Source organism: Pipistrellus hanaki (genome assembly GCF_964339955.1).
Source record: "Pipistrellus hanaki genome assembly, chromosome: 7".
Lineage (NCBI taxonomy): Eukaryota > Metazoa > Chordata > Mammalia > Chiroptera > Vespertilionidae > Pipistrellus > Pipistrellus hanaki.
This window is the reverse complement of record NC_140509.1, coordinates 42,182,782-42,198,653: the sequence shown is the minus strand read 5'-3', so window position 1 is coordinate 42,198,653 and position 15,872 is coordinate 42,182,782. Positions and strand designations below refer to the sequence as shown.

General features: G+C 41.4%; 1 protein-coding gene across 4 annotated transcripts in view; it reads left to right on the top strand.

Annotated features, from left to right (window-relative positions):
* BACH2 (BTB domain and CNC homolog 2) overlaps positions 1-15,872 on the top strand; it is a 335,108-nt gene that overhangs the window by 246,379 nt on the left and 72,857 nt on the right. For all 4 annotated transcript variants that reach the window (XM_084890430.1, XM_084890427.1, XM_084890428.1 and 1 more), the window contains one exon: positions 7,314-7,568. In XM_084890430.1, the coding sequence (XP_084746556.1) occupies positions 7,314-7,568 (255 nt within the window). The remainder of the gene's footprint in view (positions 1-7,313; positions 7,569-15,872) is intronic.

The window sequence follows — 15,872 nt, the reverse complement described above, 5'->3', positions numbered from 1 at the left end:
GGTGTGTGTTTTCATTTAAAAACCCAATTCCACCCTCCATAATTAAGTCATAGAACCTAAGGCAGATTACTTGAGTGGTTTACCCTTTCCTACAATTTTTAGTTGGGGTAGCTGGATATTTTTAATTATAAAATACTAGTAGAATATACATATTGAAAGTACATAAGGCAAATATATAACTTAACACAAAGTGAGCACACATCTACCTATTACCGATGTCAGTAATAGGACCTATGACAGCACCCCAAAATCCCCTAGTGCCACTTTCCTGTGACAGCTCTCTCCCCACTAAAGGAACCTCTGAGGTTTTCCTTGATAGTTTTATCACCTATGTATGTATCCCTAGATATTTAAGTTATAGTTTATTTTGAAACTTCTTAAAAATCAAATTCAATTGTATGTTATTATTTTGTGTCCTGCTCCTCTGGCTCAGTATTCAGCAGTATTCAACTCTAGGTTTGTGAGACCCATGCATGTTGTTGCATGTGGCTCACATTTGCTTTGTATTCTTATAATCTTGCACTGAGGTCTATTATGAACAGACTGCAGTGCATCTAGTCATTCTGCTGCTGACAGACACTATGTTGTTTCCATTTGGGAGTTATGCTGAGCAGTGCTACTCTGAACGCCCTTATAGAGTTCCTGTTGCAGCCATGCAGGAGTATGTCCTGGGTGTAACCTAGGAGTGGAATTACTGGGTCATAATCTGTGCACTTCTTCAGCTTAACTAGATGCCAAACTGTTTTCCAAAGAGGTGGAACCATCAGTGTATGAGAGTCCTGTTGCTTTACATCTTCACAAATACTTGATACTGTCAAATGCTCTTTAGTTTGGTTTGTGTGCAATATATCTTTAATTATTTATTTCCTTTAGATTATTATATATAGCCTGCTACCAACAGTCTAATATTCCTTCTCACTCAGCCTCTGTATCTCATCACGACTCTTCATACAATTTTCACTTACATATATATGAGGCTGCTCTGGTGCAGAGCAAAGGTAGGAAGGTGGCAGCCAGGGGAAGGAAGGCCCATTCTTGCACCGATCTTCATGCATTGGGCCTCTAGTGTGTACACACACACACACACACACACACACACGTAGCTGTCACTATTTTATTATGGGATATTTTGAAAGTGTGGATTATTTTTTATTTTAATCTGTTTAAAAAATAAGTGAAACAATGTCAACAACAAAAATTACCTAAAAACTGGAGTTTATTGTGATTGTCCCTAATTTTTTTAATATTTTGCACTGTGCAATAAAAACATTATCACCAACTATAATATGTCAGTAAATTGAACTTCCTCCTGAAAGTTCAAGGAAAATGGAAGTTTATATTGAAGCACAAGAATCATTCCGAGCTATTAAGGATCTGATGATACAATTGCAAGTGCTTCCTCCTAACAACAGCCTTAAATTTCCGTTCCCTTGGCACTAACTAGTGCACACGCAGATGGAGTGTTTGAGTAAATAAAGAACATGGAACGTTTTAGCTGCTCCGTGTCAGGCTCTTACTTTAGCTATCCAAAGCATTAGAGACATTAAGTGACAGGCACTGCACTTTTCCATTAGAAAATACTGAAATTGGATTGCTTTCCACTCTAAGTAAGAAGTTTAGGTCTTGCTGCGATTGAAAGGTGTTTCCAATCCAAAAGTAATAACGTAGTAATTTTAATGGCACTGTGCACTCTAAAGTTTCTATAGACTTGACAACTTTCTTGTATAAAAACTAACCCTTCCCATTTCATAGTAAATAACTTTTTTAAAAGGCATGCTTGATAAGGGCAGAATTTACTGAGCAATTACTAAAAAATTTAGTGCTTGATTCACAGAAGTATTTATTTAATGCACTGTTTCTAGAGGAAATGTGGTTGGAATTTCAAGTGAAATGGTTTATAATTTGGTCTTTTTCATTACCTGCAAGGCATAGTCATTTCTTTTCATCTGAAACATTCTAGACATGACAAGTTGTCTAAAAAACTTAACTTTCTACTCTTTTGTGAATTACAGCTTTTCAGAGTTCCCATTGTAGATTTTTTTTTTCTTGTTTTGGTTCTTTGACTTACTCTTTTACCTTCAGAACGGTTAGATACTTAATTTCTGAATAGGACCCAATAATGAGTGAATAGTGAATGAATGCATTAACAAGTAGTTTGCCTTCATTAATATTGGATCTCTTACTGATGAGAGTTGTGGTCTGTGTAGCTTTTTGAGGGGATGAACACACTATGATAAAATAACAGTAACTTACTTTTACTGCTGAACCATATGATAAGATGATTTGGTATATGTATATGTACATGTGCAGCTGGGTTTTTTGGCCTACAAAAAGAAGAATGGGATCCAGCCAAGACCCAAAATCAGAACCTTTGGAAAGCTTCCTTACAATCTGATTTCAGTTAATGTCTACACACTTTAACACATTGTCTAATGCTTAGCCTGAAGACTGGCTGTCAGACTCGTACATACTATTTTGGGCTCTGTTACTCACTGCCGAGTATCTCATTCTTGTATCCCATGGATTCTGCTGAAGGTTTCAGGATTTGCTGCATTAGAGATAAAATATTGTTTAATTAATATTAGTAAGGCAAGTGCAAAAGGAAAACGGAATGAAACCTAATGCAGTGATAGGGGAAACAGATTTCAGGTTGGCATGAGTCGGGCAAAAACAGGCAAATTGGAGGAATTCCTAGAAGAGCACCCATGATAATCAGGGGATGGGGCGGTCTGAATGATTTCTAAAAGAGGAAGAAACAGTATGTCCCATTATGCTTGAAAAGGAGCCAACAGGGAGGGAAGTGATGAGATCTAATAGGAACATAAAGGCAAAGAGGAATAGAGTGGTGCTGGCATGGCATGAGGAAAGATTTTCCAGGAATAATGTCATAAAAGCAAGAATATCATCAGTCAGGTTCAAGTCTAGCAGCAGCTTCCTGGAAATGATAGATACTAAATTATACCATTTGATGAACCGGTCTGATATGTTTTCAATGTCTTCTAAAACTCTCTGGAAGGTTTAGCCCAACAAGCAGATGCTCATGGGGCTATCATAATCTGCTTTATCAACTCAGGGGCACATAGTGCCACATCTCCTTCATTTTCCCAAGCCGGCCCTCTGACAGGATATGGAGTCTTTTCTTGAGGCTCCTGCCCCAGCTTCCTTAGAGCCAGAAAGAGACGATCTTGCCTGTGAGCTGGAATCTGAGGCACCGTGGATGGCTGCTCCTACCTGGTGGGCAGGCCCATGCCCAGTGCTACAGGACAGTCCTCCTTGGATCTCAGTGGAACTCCACTCTGGGTTACAAGGGTGACATACTCTTTTAGTGTTTATTCCCTTAGTCAACATAGTTCCCAGAACAAACCTCTGAGCTAAGATAACCAGTACTGGAGGAGCTAATTGCATCCTCAGGGTTATCAAACTCTGTCTCAACAGATCGTCCCAATTTGGCATCTTATGGGAGCCAGGGACTCAGGGCCTACTTCCTTTTCTCCCAGAAGTCTTTGGTTTCTTCCTGTATATTGTTCACTCCATTCTCTGCACCCAGCTCTGCGATATCCACAACGAAAGAGGCTCCATAATTGGCCTCTATAAAGTTACAGAAAGCTAACTTGTCTCAACTAAAATGACAGTATCTCACTCTAATGATCAATTAGGTATTTCTTTTATAGATTCTTAGACTCATAGAATTGTAGATTGGTATGAAATTTGCTGGTCTTCTAGTCAAGACTTTTTATTTTACAAACATGGAAGCAGACCCAGAGAAAAGTGAGTCATGAGAATCCACACAGTGCCAGAGCTGGGCCCAAAGCCCTGCACCCCATCCACTCCTCGTTCCATGGCACCTCACTTTCATTTCTCTTTTGATTTTATTTAATTTCTTGTTTCACTGAAAAACTTACAGCTTTGTGTCTGTTATAGTAAGCTTCCCTCTTTTTGGTATAGGTGCATTAATAAATGAATTAGAGAAATTAGATGTCTCATAAATCTCCTGCCTCTTATGAATTATGCACACCATTTATATCCTTGAACATTAATTGTTCCACCTAGTTGTTTTTTTAGTTTTTTTAATATATTTTATTTATTTTTTTACAGAGAGGAAGAGAGAGGAATAGAGAGTCAGAATATCGATGAGAGAGAATCATTGATTAGCTGCCTCCTGCACACCCCACACTGGGGATGTACCTGCAACCAAGGTACATGCCCTTGACCAGAATCAAACCCGGGACCTTTTAGTCCGCAGGCCGACGCTCTAACCACTGAGCCAAACTGGTTTCGGCCCACCTAGTTTTGAGTGCTGCCTGATAACAAAATGTTAGGAAATGGAGTCTGACAAAGTGTAAAAAGGCACATATATTATGATCAAGTGGAGGTTATCCTAGAAATGCAAGAATAATTTAATATTCAAAAATAAATCAATGTTATTTTCCTTATTAATACACATTTTAAAAAAAGAAAATCTGTGATTATCTCAATAGATGCAGATAAAGTGTTTGTCAGAATCCAGCATCCATTCCTGATTTTTTACATAAAAAACTCCCAGCAAATTAGAATAGAAGGAAATTTCCTCAACTCGGAAGGGACATCTATGAAATACCTAAAGCTACCATCATAAATAACAATGAAAGATGGAGTATATTTCCCGACATCAGGAACAAGGCAAGGATATTTGCTCTTACCATTTACAGTTTACACTGTATTAGAGGTACAGTGCAGTACCAGTACATCTAGTCAATGCAGTATGGCAAGAAAATACCTTGAAATCATCCAGTTTGGAAAGGAAATAAAATGTCTTCATTTACAGACAACATAATCTACATAGAACATCCATGTGATCTACCAGTACAAAAGGTTATGAAAACTAATAAGCACCAGCCAATATTGCTCAGTGATTTAGCACTGACCTATGAACCAGGAGGTTATGATTTGATTCCCCTGCAGGGTTGTGGCTTCAAGCCCAATGTGGAATTTGCAGGAGACACCCAGTCAATGTCTGTCTGTCTGTCTGTCTGTCTCTCTCTCTCTCTCTCCAACACTCTCTAAAAATCAATAAAAAGTATTTTTCTTTATAGTTAGACTTACACATACCAAATGATTTTCCATTCTACCCCTAGGTATTTACACAAGAGGAATGAAAGGATATGGTCATATAAAGACTTATACACTAATCTATAGCAGCTTTATCTGTAATAGCCAAAAACTGGGAGCACCCAAATATCCACCTTTAAGTAGATAAATGGATAAAAAATTGTGCTATGTCCATACAATAGAACACTTTTCGTCAATAAAGGAACACACAGTTGGAGCACACAACATGGATGAATCACAAAATATCTATGCATCATAAAATAATCCAGAATTAAAAGGATACAGTCTATATGATTCCATTTATATAAAATATAGAAAATGACAACTAATATATAGTGTCTGAGCAGACCTGTGGTTTCAGAGAGATGCAAGGAGGGACTATTAAGGATATAAAGAGATTGTTGTTGATGAAGGATGTGTTCATTGTCTTGACTACCAAAATATATCAAACTGCACACTATAAATATATGCAGTTTATTGTATACTTGAGGCCCAGTGCACAAAATTCGTGCATGGGGGTGGGGGTCCCCTCAGCCCATCCTGGACCCTCTTCAATCTGGGACCCTCAGGGGATGTCCGACTGCCAGTTCTGGCCTGATTCCAGGGATTAGGTTGAAACTGGCAGTTGGACATCCCTCTCACAATCCCGGACTGTTGACTCCTAACTGTTCGCCTGTCTGCCTGCCTGATTGCCCCTAACTACCCCCCTGTCAGCCTGATCACCCTTAACCACCTCTGCCTGCCAGCCTGGTCACCCCTAATTGCCCCCCTCTGTGAACCTTGTCGCCCCTAACTGCCACCCCTGCCGGCCTGGTCACCCCTTAGTGCCTCCCCTGCCAACCTGGTCACCCCCAAATGCCCCTCCCCCCATTGGCATGGTCATCCCCAACTGCCCGCACCACCCCCCTTGTCCTGGTCACCCCTCATTGCCCCCTTCTGCTGGTTTGGTCATCCCTAACTTCTCCTACCGGCCTGGTCACCCCTTATTGCTTCCCCCACCAACCTGGCTGCCCCTTCCTGCCCTCCCTGCTGGCCTGGTTGCCCCTAACTGCCCCCCCCCCGCCAGGCTAGTTGCTCCTAACTGCCCCCCCCACTGATCTAGTCACCCCCAACTTCACCCCCTGCCAGCCTGGTTGCCCCTCACTGCCACCCCTGCTGGCCTGGTCAACCCTTAGTGATCCCTCTGCCAGCCTGGTCACTCCACACAGCCTGCTGGCTAGTCGTTTGGTCATCCTCGCTATCCCCCCTGCTGGCTTTGTTGGCCCACTCAGCCTGCTGTTCAGTTGTTACTGTGAGGGCATCGTGACCAATTTGCATATTACCTTTTTTATTAGTATAGATTAGAGCTGTTAAAAAAGTAAATAAGCATAAAGTCACAAAGAAAATAAGACTCGTTGGAATTCATACTAGTAGGAAACATTACTGAAAAACTACATTATGTAAATTACTTACAGATACTATTATTTTAAATATGTCAGTGGACACTTTTTAAAGCAAAGAATCTTTTTTTTTTTTTTGTAAAAGTGATCTTCACTGTTGAATACATCTTTGTTATAACTCCTATTGTGATATGTTATGTGTCCTTAAAGAAGATGTACATCGAATCTGTGGATAATGACAGGTCCATTCCACTTCTTTTCAAGAGCTTTTCATTTGATTGTACTCTGTCTTAAGGTAGCCAAGGGCAATTGCAATAGCTGGCTACATCTACTCTTTAGTACACAGACCTTTTAGATCCCTTGTTAAATTGTGTGTTGTGATTAAACATTTGGTATCTTAACCAAATTTCAACTTAGCAACTTACATGTATTTAAATCAAGAGACCATTACAAATACTTCAAAAAGTGATTCATTTCCTCTTAACACAAATGAAAACTTGAATTGGGACTGTGTATACATGAAAGTTTCTTTTCAGTCAGCCAAAAATAAAAAAACTACCAAGTTTTAAAGCATGTATGTATTTTAAATGTTTTGCGTGTTCCGTTAAAGATCTGGCTTCAGTTCCACAGGGTAAAAGGATGCAGTAAAATGAAAACAGTAAAGTCAGCCATAAAATGCGACTCTCCGGTATGTTTTCTGAGCTCATTGTGCTGAGCATGAAAAGGCTAATGAGCAATTGCCCCTTTCAGCCTGGCTCATGGCCATGAGACTCAGGAACCATGAAGTTCTTTCTCACCTTCTCTCTGTGACTCAGATAGAAGTGACCCGGCCTCTCTTTCTTTCAGGGTCTGAACGGCATGTCTGTGGATGAGAAGCCTGACTCCCCCATGTATGTGTATGAGTCCACAGTCCACTGCACCAACATCCTCCTGGGCCTCAATGACCAGCGGAAGAAGGATATTCTCTGTGACGTGACTCTGATCGTGGAGAGGAAGGAGTTCCGGGCCCACCGGGCTGTGCTGGCTGCATGCAGTGAATACTTCTGGCAGGCGCTGGTCGGACAGACGAAAAATGACTTGGTGGTCAGCTTGCCGGAGGAGGTACAGTAGTTTGGCTTGATTGTGTGTGTTGCTAACGGAGGCATACTGGCTTGTAGACAGTTGGCTGGATGGGAGCTAGAAGGTGGAACCTGGGCCATATCCCCACTCGGGGGCTGATGTCCAAGTCACCTACATGTTAGGTTTATGTCATAGCCAGTTTCTATTTGATGCATTTGTAAAGTCTCAGAGGCACGAATCTGAACAGAGCATCTTTCTTAAAGGGAACTGAACCCCACATGTGGCTCACAGCCACTAAGTTTTTGGTTCACTTACTCTTCAGGTTTTAGTAGTTCACAGCCAAAGACTGGTACAGTCCTAGATGTGGGATCTGAATCACTGGGACTGTTGCTATGATTTCTCTGTTTCAAATGATTTAAGGAGCACTTGAGTTCCCCTGAGAGTTAAAGAACGAGAGTATTCACAGCATTGTGCTTGCTTGGGGAAAAAGTAAAAAGCAAGCTGTAATTTTGACAGTTAATATAGTAAGATTCTAAGAAGTGTAAACTTGTTTTTCTCACCATTGTTGAAAATACCCTACTCAAGTTTCTTAATTACTTCAGTAAATTGAGTCATTTTGGTCTATTGAGGACACTGGTGGCTGAACCTGGTCTGTCCAGAGATGACATGCAATTGGATGGTTTGAGCTGCAGGAATTCAGATGATGGGCTTCATAATAATGACAAACCGCTAAATTGGCCACCCTTTGAACTGTGCATATATTGTCTCTTCTTCCATCATCCTGGTTCCCCTTCATTTCCATGGGACCAAGGATAACACTGAGCAGCCTTAGTCTTTGTGTTCAGGGCCAGAATCACTCCCTGTGCACCAGCACAGTGCACACCACCACGGCCACCGCCACCACTGCACAGCTCCCGGGGGTGAAGCTCACATCCATAGTTTACCCCAGAGTTGAGCAGTGACCCACTGAGTAGCTCTTCACAGCAACCCTAGGAGAAACCAAAACTCCACCACCATGATGCGGAGTTCTGATGAGGACCACCAGCATTAAGTCCCAGGGTCACAGACCCCAGTGCGTCCAGAGGCCTGGCAGATCATACAAATGAGTAAAGAGGCTATGTATAAGACAATAAGAAGTCATGGGGCAAGAAAGTCATCTAAATTCAACATAAAAAAAAGCAAATAGCCAGACAAGTAAGACATGGGGGTCAGAGAAGATCAGCAAACCCAGTCCCCTGTTAAGCAACATCTGCCGTGACTCCTGCAGAACAGGAGAGTGGCCATCTGATAAAAGGAGACTTCACAAGAAGTCTCCTTACTCCTCCTCACAGCACTTACAAATAGGTAACTAGAATGGTCCCAATACTAGAAGCCAAAGGACAAATCAGTTGAAGGTGATGAAAATGCATTTGCAGATGGCCCAGGCGGCGTGGCTCAGTGGTTGAGTGTCAACCTATGAACCGGGAGGTCACGGTTCAATTCCTGGTCAGGGCCTATGCCTGGTTGCTGGCTTGATCCCCAGTGTGGAGGGCATGCAGGCAGCAGCCAATCAATGATTCTCTCTCATCATTGATGTTTCTATCTCTATCTCCCTCTCCCTTCCTCTCTGAAATCAATTGATATATACATAAATGAAAATCATGTTCTATGTAATCAGCCTCTCTTCAGTGTCTGCTGGCCATTTTGAGACTCCCTGGACCGTGTGCCGGAAGCCCTGCCTGCCTGGTTACCTCTGGGAGTCTGATCTAGGCACTAAACCTCTGTGAGCCCCAGTTCTTATCTGTAAAAGCCCCTAAAATTCTGATGTCTTTGAATTATTTATCATAATACGATGCCAAGTCAGTGAAGTTTAAAGGAAACCGAGATATGAATGCACACAGCCATAACCTGAAAGTTTCTTTTTAGATCAAAGCCCTGGCAGTATCTTATTTCCTTGGCATGGGGCACTCTTTAAAGTAAGAGGCACCGGTGTAGTCATCACACAAAAACTTGCTATTTGACCTTCATTATTGATTGTGTTCCAGTTAAGGGGGAATATGCAATGTGTTGATTTTCCTTCTTTCTAGTCATGTAAAATGATTGCTGTCCCTATATTGTCTGCATTTCCAAACTATGAAAGCATTCTGGTTGCTCAAGTACCTGAAACCTTCAGACATAACTAGATACTTCTTTCTTCCTATGAAACACGAATTCCTATTATCCATAACCCAGCTCGGCATTTTCCTGAAGCCTGTCATTGTTTCTGAAGCCTCCTTCCAGGAGCTCTGTCCCCCTGCTCAGAGCACTCCCTGTGGCCCCCAGTGCTGGGCTTTGTTTTCTTCTCCTTGCTGTGTACACACTGAAATGTCCTTGCAGGCTCTGTGGTCACTGTATCTCCTAGCTCAGTGAATGACTTCATAGAATTTGAATTAAGTGGTGAACAGCAAGAAATCCCAAACACAACCTTGGAAAGTAGCTGTCTGGAACTAACTGGCATTTGGTTCATATGATGTAAGGAAAAGAATTTGATTAGTCCCTTGGAAATCTTTGAACCTGATCATTCTCTCAGTGAATTCAAATCCAAGTCTGGCCCTGTCCCAGCCTTGTTCACACATGGCCCACCTCTACACTCCCTGGCCCGACACTCATTGTGTTTCCCAGGGGCCAACAGGACTGAGTATGAGAGCTCCTCCTTGGACTAAGAAACTTCCAGATACAGACGACCACCACTCCTGCTCAGTCAGTTTAGGCCAAACCCAGCTCTGCTTCCAGCTGCTGTCCAATTGTACATTTCTATCTCCAAATCCTGAGTATTGATGGGCAAATTACCAGCAAATCAGAGCCACAAAGCTGGTGTAGCCTCTTAACTGGAAGGGGGAGAGACAAAAATAGAGACCTCCTTCCAGAAGCCCAGAAGTAATTGAACTATCTTGCTTACATTCCCCTAAAATGGAGTGGCAGATAGTCCCTAGAAGTTATATGAGTTGAGTGTTGGCTCCCCGCTGAAAAACACCCAGGAATGTGTGACAGCCAGCAGTGGAAGAGGAGACATTGTACTTAGTACTTTCGTTAAATAATGAAACAGATAATTTAATTTATAATTAGTAAGTATATTTTATGCTAAGAGATGAAGAGAAAGTGGTTGCTGTGCCAAGCATTGCAAGGCCATTATCCCACTACTCATTAGTATTAACGTTGGCTCAGCAAGCACCTCCTTAGCTATAGTCACTAAAACCGTTTTGGGCTGGATGCCGACCATGTTGGAAGTGCATCACAATCATGAGGTTCATTCTTACAGTGTGTCAAGTGCAGAGGGCAGGAATGGGGTGTGCTTCCTTAAAAGACGTGGAGCCCACAATGGGTTTGCCATTCAACCCTATTCATATGAGGCTGCTTGGCTCTCTTCCAAAATACTAGGGGAAGAGCAGCTGTTAAGAGGTTTTTGCCAAGGTCTAATATCAAAGAATCAAAAGATAACAAGTGCTGACGAGGATGTGGAGAAAAGGGAACCCTTGTGCACTGTTGGTGGGAATCTAAATTAATACAGCCACTGTAGAAAACAGTATGGAGGTTCTTCAAAAAAATTAAAAATAGAACTACCATGTGACCCAGCAAGCCCACTTCTGGGTATAAATCCAAAGAAATAAAATCACTATTTTGAAGAGATATCTGTACTCCTGTGTTCATTGTAGCATTATTCACAATAGCCAAGATTTGGAAACAACCTAAATGTTTATCGACTTTGACTGGATAGAGAAAATGTCACATACATACATACATACATATATATATACACACACACACATGTATATACATACATACATACAATGGAATATTATTCATTCATTTAAAAAAAAGAAAGGAAGAAATCCTACTATTTGCAGCAACATGTGTAAACCTGGAGGACATTATGCTAAATCAGTGGTCAGCACACTGTGGCTCGAGAGCCACATGCAGCTCATGAGCCGTGGTTTGTCGCTCTGTTGACTAATGAGTTTGCCGATCACTGGTAGACTAAATGTTACCATGTAGTTGGAAGCTGTGAGGATTAGGCAGTTGTGGCATATTGTGTGCAAAGAGGTAAAGGGTAGTATAGGACAGTGGTCGGCAAACTCATTAGTCAACAGAGCCACAGTTTGCCGACCACTGTGCTAAGTGAAAAAAAAGCCAGACCATAGAGAGACAAATATTGTATAATCTCTTGTAGCAATGTGAGATCATGTATGTAGCATCTAAAAAAAGTAAACTCATCTAAATAGAGAGAGTGCATTGGTTGGGTACCACAGGATTTGGGGGGCCGGGGGGGGGTAGGGCAAAAGGGGCAATAACTCTGTTATAAGATGAATAAGTTCTGGAAGCCCAATGTACATCATGCTGACTGTAGTTAATAGTGTGTTTACATACTTGAAATTTGCTAAGAGAATAGGTCTCAATTGTTCTCACCACACACACAAATAACTATGGGAGGTGATCGATATTTTAATTAGTTTGATCCTGGTAATCATTTCATAGTTTCTACATATATCAAAATATCACTGTATACTTTAAATATACACAATTTTTATTTGTAAAAAATAAATATTAAAAACTAGAGGGAAAAGAGGTTATTGCCGAGGCTCCACCACCTTTCTTTGAGCTTTTTCCCATGTCCTTTCACCCTCTAAAGAAGGGGAAGGGTTCTTGCAGAGAAGAGAGTAGCTACAGATTAGGGGTAAGTATGGCCCCTTCAGGTGGACCTTATGCTTTCTTAGGTATAAATGTATTTCAGACTTCTGCTCACTCACTCTCTTACCTTGTCTTTTGTGCTCGCTCTCTCTCTCTATCTCTCTCTCTCTCTCTCTCAACATTTTAGGGCAGATCTTGTTTTTTTCAGTGCTAAGCAAAAAGGACAACCGACCAAAAAGGATTCTGAAGAAAAGTCATTTGTTGTTAAGCCTCAACCACAGGGTGCAATAAAGAACGTTCCTGTGGTAGCTCTGCCAAGCACAGAGGAAATTATGGCATCTTCTTGTCTGAAAGTTTTCAGAGGACATGAAAGCTGTTAATGTCTCTGGGATGGCTTAGGTCCAGACTTTTAAAGAAGTAATAAGACAGGCATGATTGTCTTTGAACAGTCTTTTCAGTATGCAATACTATTTAACGCTGCAGTACAGGATGCCAACAGCATTCTGAGCCTAGGTTTAACTATGGGAGGTGAGCTTTGGTGGAAACAATGGGTGAGGTCTTTGGGAAGTGGCATAACCAAGATAGGAAGAACAAAACACTCACTTACCCCAGCGCACAGTCAGCCCTTTGCCCTCACCCCTTCACTACCTAGACAAAACTCTTAACAGGCAAATTTTGAGATCTAAGGAGCATCAGTAGTGACTCAGGAAAACAAGAGTCTGGACCTTGACACTAAATGTATGTAAGTTCTTGAGCAAGCCAGTCAACCTCTTTGGGCTTGTTTCCTCACTCATTTATTCATTCATTCAGCAAATATTTATCAAGGCCTACTATACAACAGGCATTGTTCTATTGTAGATGCTGAGTGAACCTAGTAAACAACAGAGAGCTTACTTTCAAGTGGAGAAACAGAAAGCAAACAAATATAATATGTACTTTATTGGATGCCATCAAGGAAAATAAAACAGAGAAGGAGGTTAAGGAACACCAGGGTACAGGTATTGCCACTTTAGACATGGTGGTCAAGAAAGGACCATTTGGGGGATGACTTTTAAATAAAGGCCTAGATGAGGTGAAGAAGCTAAGCTCTGCTGGTATTTGGGGAAAGAGTAGTCCAAGCAGAAGGGATAGCAAGGGAAAGGCCCCGAGGCTGGCATGTTTGACACACAGGAGCTGAGTGAGCAACGAAATGGGAGGAAGCACCTGAGAGATAACAGGGCCAGGCTGTGAACCTGTTGGACACATTACCTTTTCTTGGAATGAGCTGGGAGGCCATTGGAGAGTTTCATAGGAAAAGATCATTTTGACTTCTGAGTGAAAATTGATGGAAAGAAGGCAAAGGCAGAAGTAGGCATGGCATGATGGCCTAGATCAGGATGATAGCAATCAGATCAGTGTCAGATTCTGGTGACATTTTGGAGGTAAAGCTTATGGGATCTTCTCTTGGTTGGACAGAGGATGAAAGAGAAAGAGAGGAGGTGGGATATCTTCAAGGTTTGGGGCCTGAGCTGTTGGAAGAATGGAGTTGCCATTCATTAAGATTGGTGAAGACTGGGAGAAGTAGGTTTGAGGAGGGGGTTGGAATTATGAATTCTGGTTTGTACATATTAAGTTTGAGGTGTCTGTTAAATTTAAATAGAGAGATCTAGTACACAGGAGGATACATGGCGGGCATCCATGAGAGAAATCTATCCTAGAGGTAGAATTTTTAATATCAGAGTATTGGGGATATTGAAAACCACAAGACAGGACTCAATCACCAAGGGAATAAGTGTAGATAGGTTGGGGGCGGGAAGGGGAGGAAGGTTCCAGGATTGAACCTTGGGCTTTCCAATATTCCAGTATTAGGAAGTCAGGGAGAGCCCAGTCAGTGTCACTCAGTGGTTGAGCATTGACCCATGAACTGGGAGGTCACGGTTTGATTCCTGGTCAAGGCACAAGCCCAGGTTCTGGGCTCAGATCCCAATAAGGGGCATGCGGGAGGCAACTGATCCATGATTCTCTCTTACCATTGATATTGATGTTTCTCTCTATCTGTCTGTCTATCTATCTATTAGGTCTAGTAATAATTAATGTCGTTTTCTAATACTTTTTTTTAAAATTGAATTTATTTAAACAATACAACAAAATTTAATCAACAATATAGTTGCCGTTGTTTTCTACTACTTGTGCCCAATGCTCAGGAAGCATTTTAATCCCTCTGTTGTAAAATTCTTGTGATTTTGATGCAAAAAATTTGGTCAATGCATTTTTGAGGCATTCTTCATTATTAAATTTTTTTCCAAGAAGAAAGTTTTGCAAAGAACGAAACAAATGGTAATCGGAAGGGGCAATATCAGGAGAATATGCAGGTTAAGGGAGAACTTCCCATTCCAACTGGCGCAGTTTTTCAGCAGTGATTCTTGCAGTATGCGGTCGTGCGTTATCGTGGTGAAGAATTACGCCCTTCCGATTAATCAGCGCGGGTTCTTTTTCTCTTAAAGCTTGGGCTAACCTTTCCAATTGGGCACTATACACTGCACTTGTAATGGTTTGTTTAGATGGTAAAAGTTCATAATGAAGAATTCCTTTAAAATTCCACCAAACACACAACATCACTTTTTTCACATGCAAGTCAGGTTTTGGCGTGGGCTGCAGAGCCTCATTTTTGTCCAACCATTGAGGCCGCCTTTTCAAATTAACATACAGCACCCATTCTTTATCTCCGGTAACAATTTGCTCTAAAAACGGCAAACGGTTTTGACGAGAGAGGAGCGAACTGCAAATTGTGACTCTTTGATTACGGTTGTTGTCGGTCAACTCATGAGGAACCCATTTTCCAAACTTTTGGACTTTGCCAAGTGCACGCAATTGATTGGAAATTGTTTTTTGTGAACAATTTAAAGTTGTCGCAAGCTCTTGTTGGGTAATTTGAGGATTTTGCACCAAAAGAGCTTGAAGAGCTTCTTGATCAAAATTGGACACACGGCCTCAACCACTCTTGTCATCTAACGAAAAATTTTCCTCGCGAAATTTCTCAAACCAATGCTGGCATTTTCTGGCGCTAACTGCATCTTGACCAAGAGCACTACAGATGTTTTTTGCAGCCTCACTTGCCTTTCTTCCTAATTGGAACTCGTAAAGCATGCAGTGCCGAATATGCTCTTCATCCGCCATCTTCTTAGCCCTAGTTCTGCAACAAAAACCAAACCAAACACAAACTTTTTCAAGCAAAACTTGTTAATTGCACTTCACACGTTCTGTAGATACCACGTGTTTGAAGGTTATGTCAATACAAGTCAACGCCAAGCAAGATTTTAAACGAATGTTAAAAAGCGACAGTAATTATTACTAGACCCGATATCTATCTATCTCTTTCCTCCCCCCCTTCTTCTCTGAAGTTAATTAAAAAAAAAAAAAAATTCAGGGAGATAAAATGGAACCAGCAGAGTAGACCAAGAGTGCTGGAAGCCAGGAAAAGTATTTCAAGGAGGGAGAGCAATCAACCATGTCAAATGATGTGTTAATCAATTAAGACAGAAGCTGAGCATTGACTATCCAGCAATTTGGAAGCCATTTGTGATTTCATTGAGTACTACTGGGGAAGCAAGTCTAGGACAAAGACTAATTCAATTGTATTCAAGAAAGAATGGGAAGAGTAGAATTTGAGAAGGCTAATGTAAGCTACATTTTTTAGGTCTTTGTTTGTTTGTTCGTTGACAC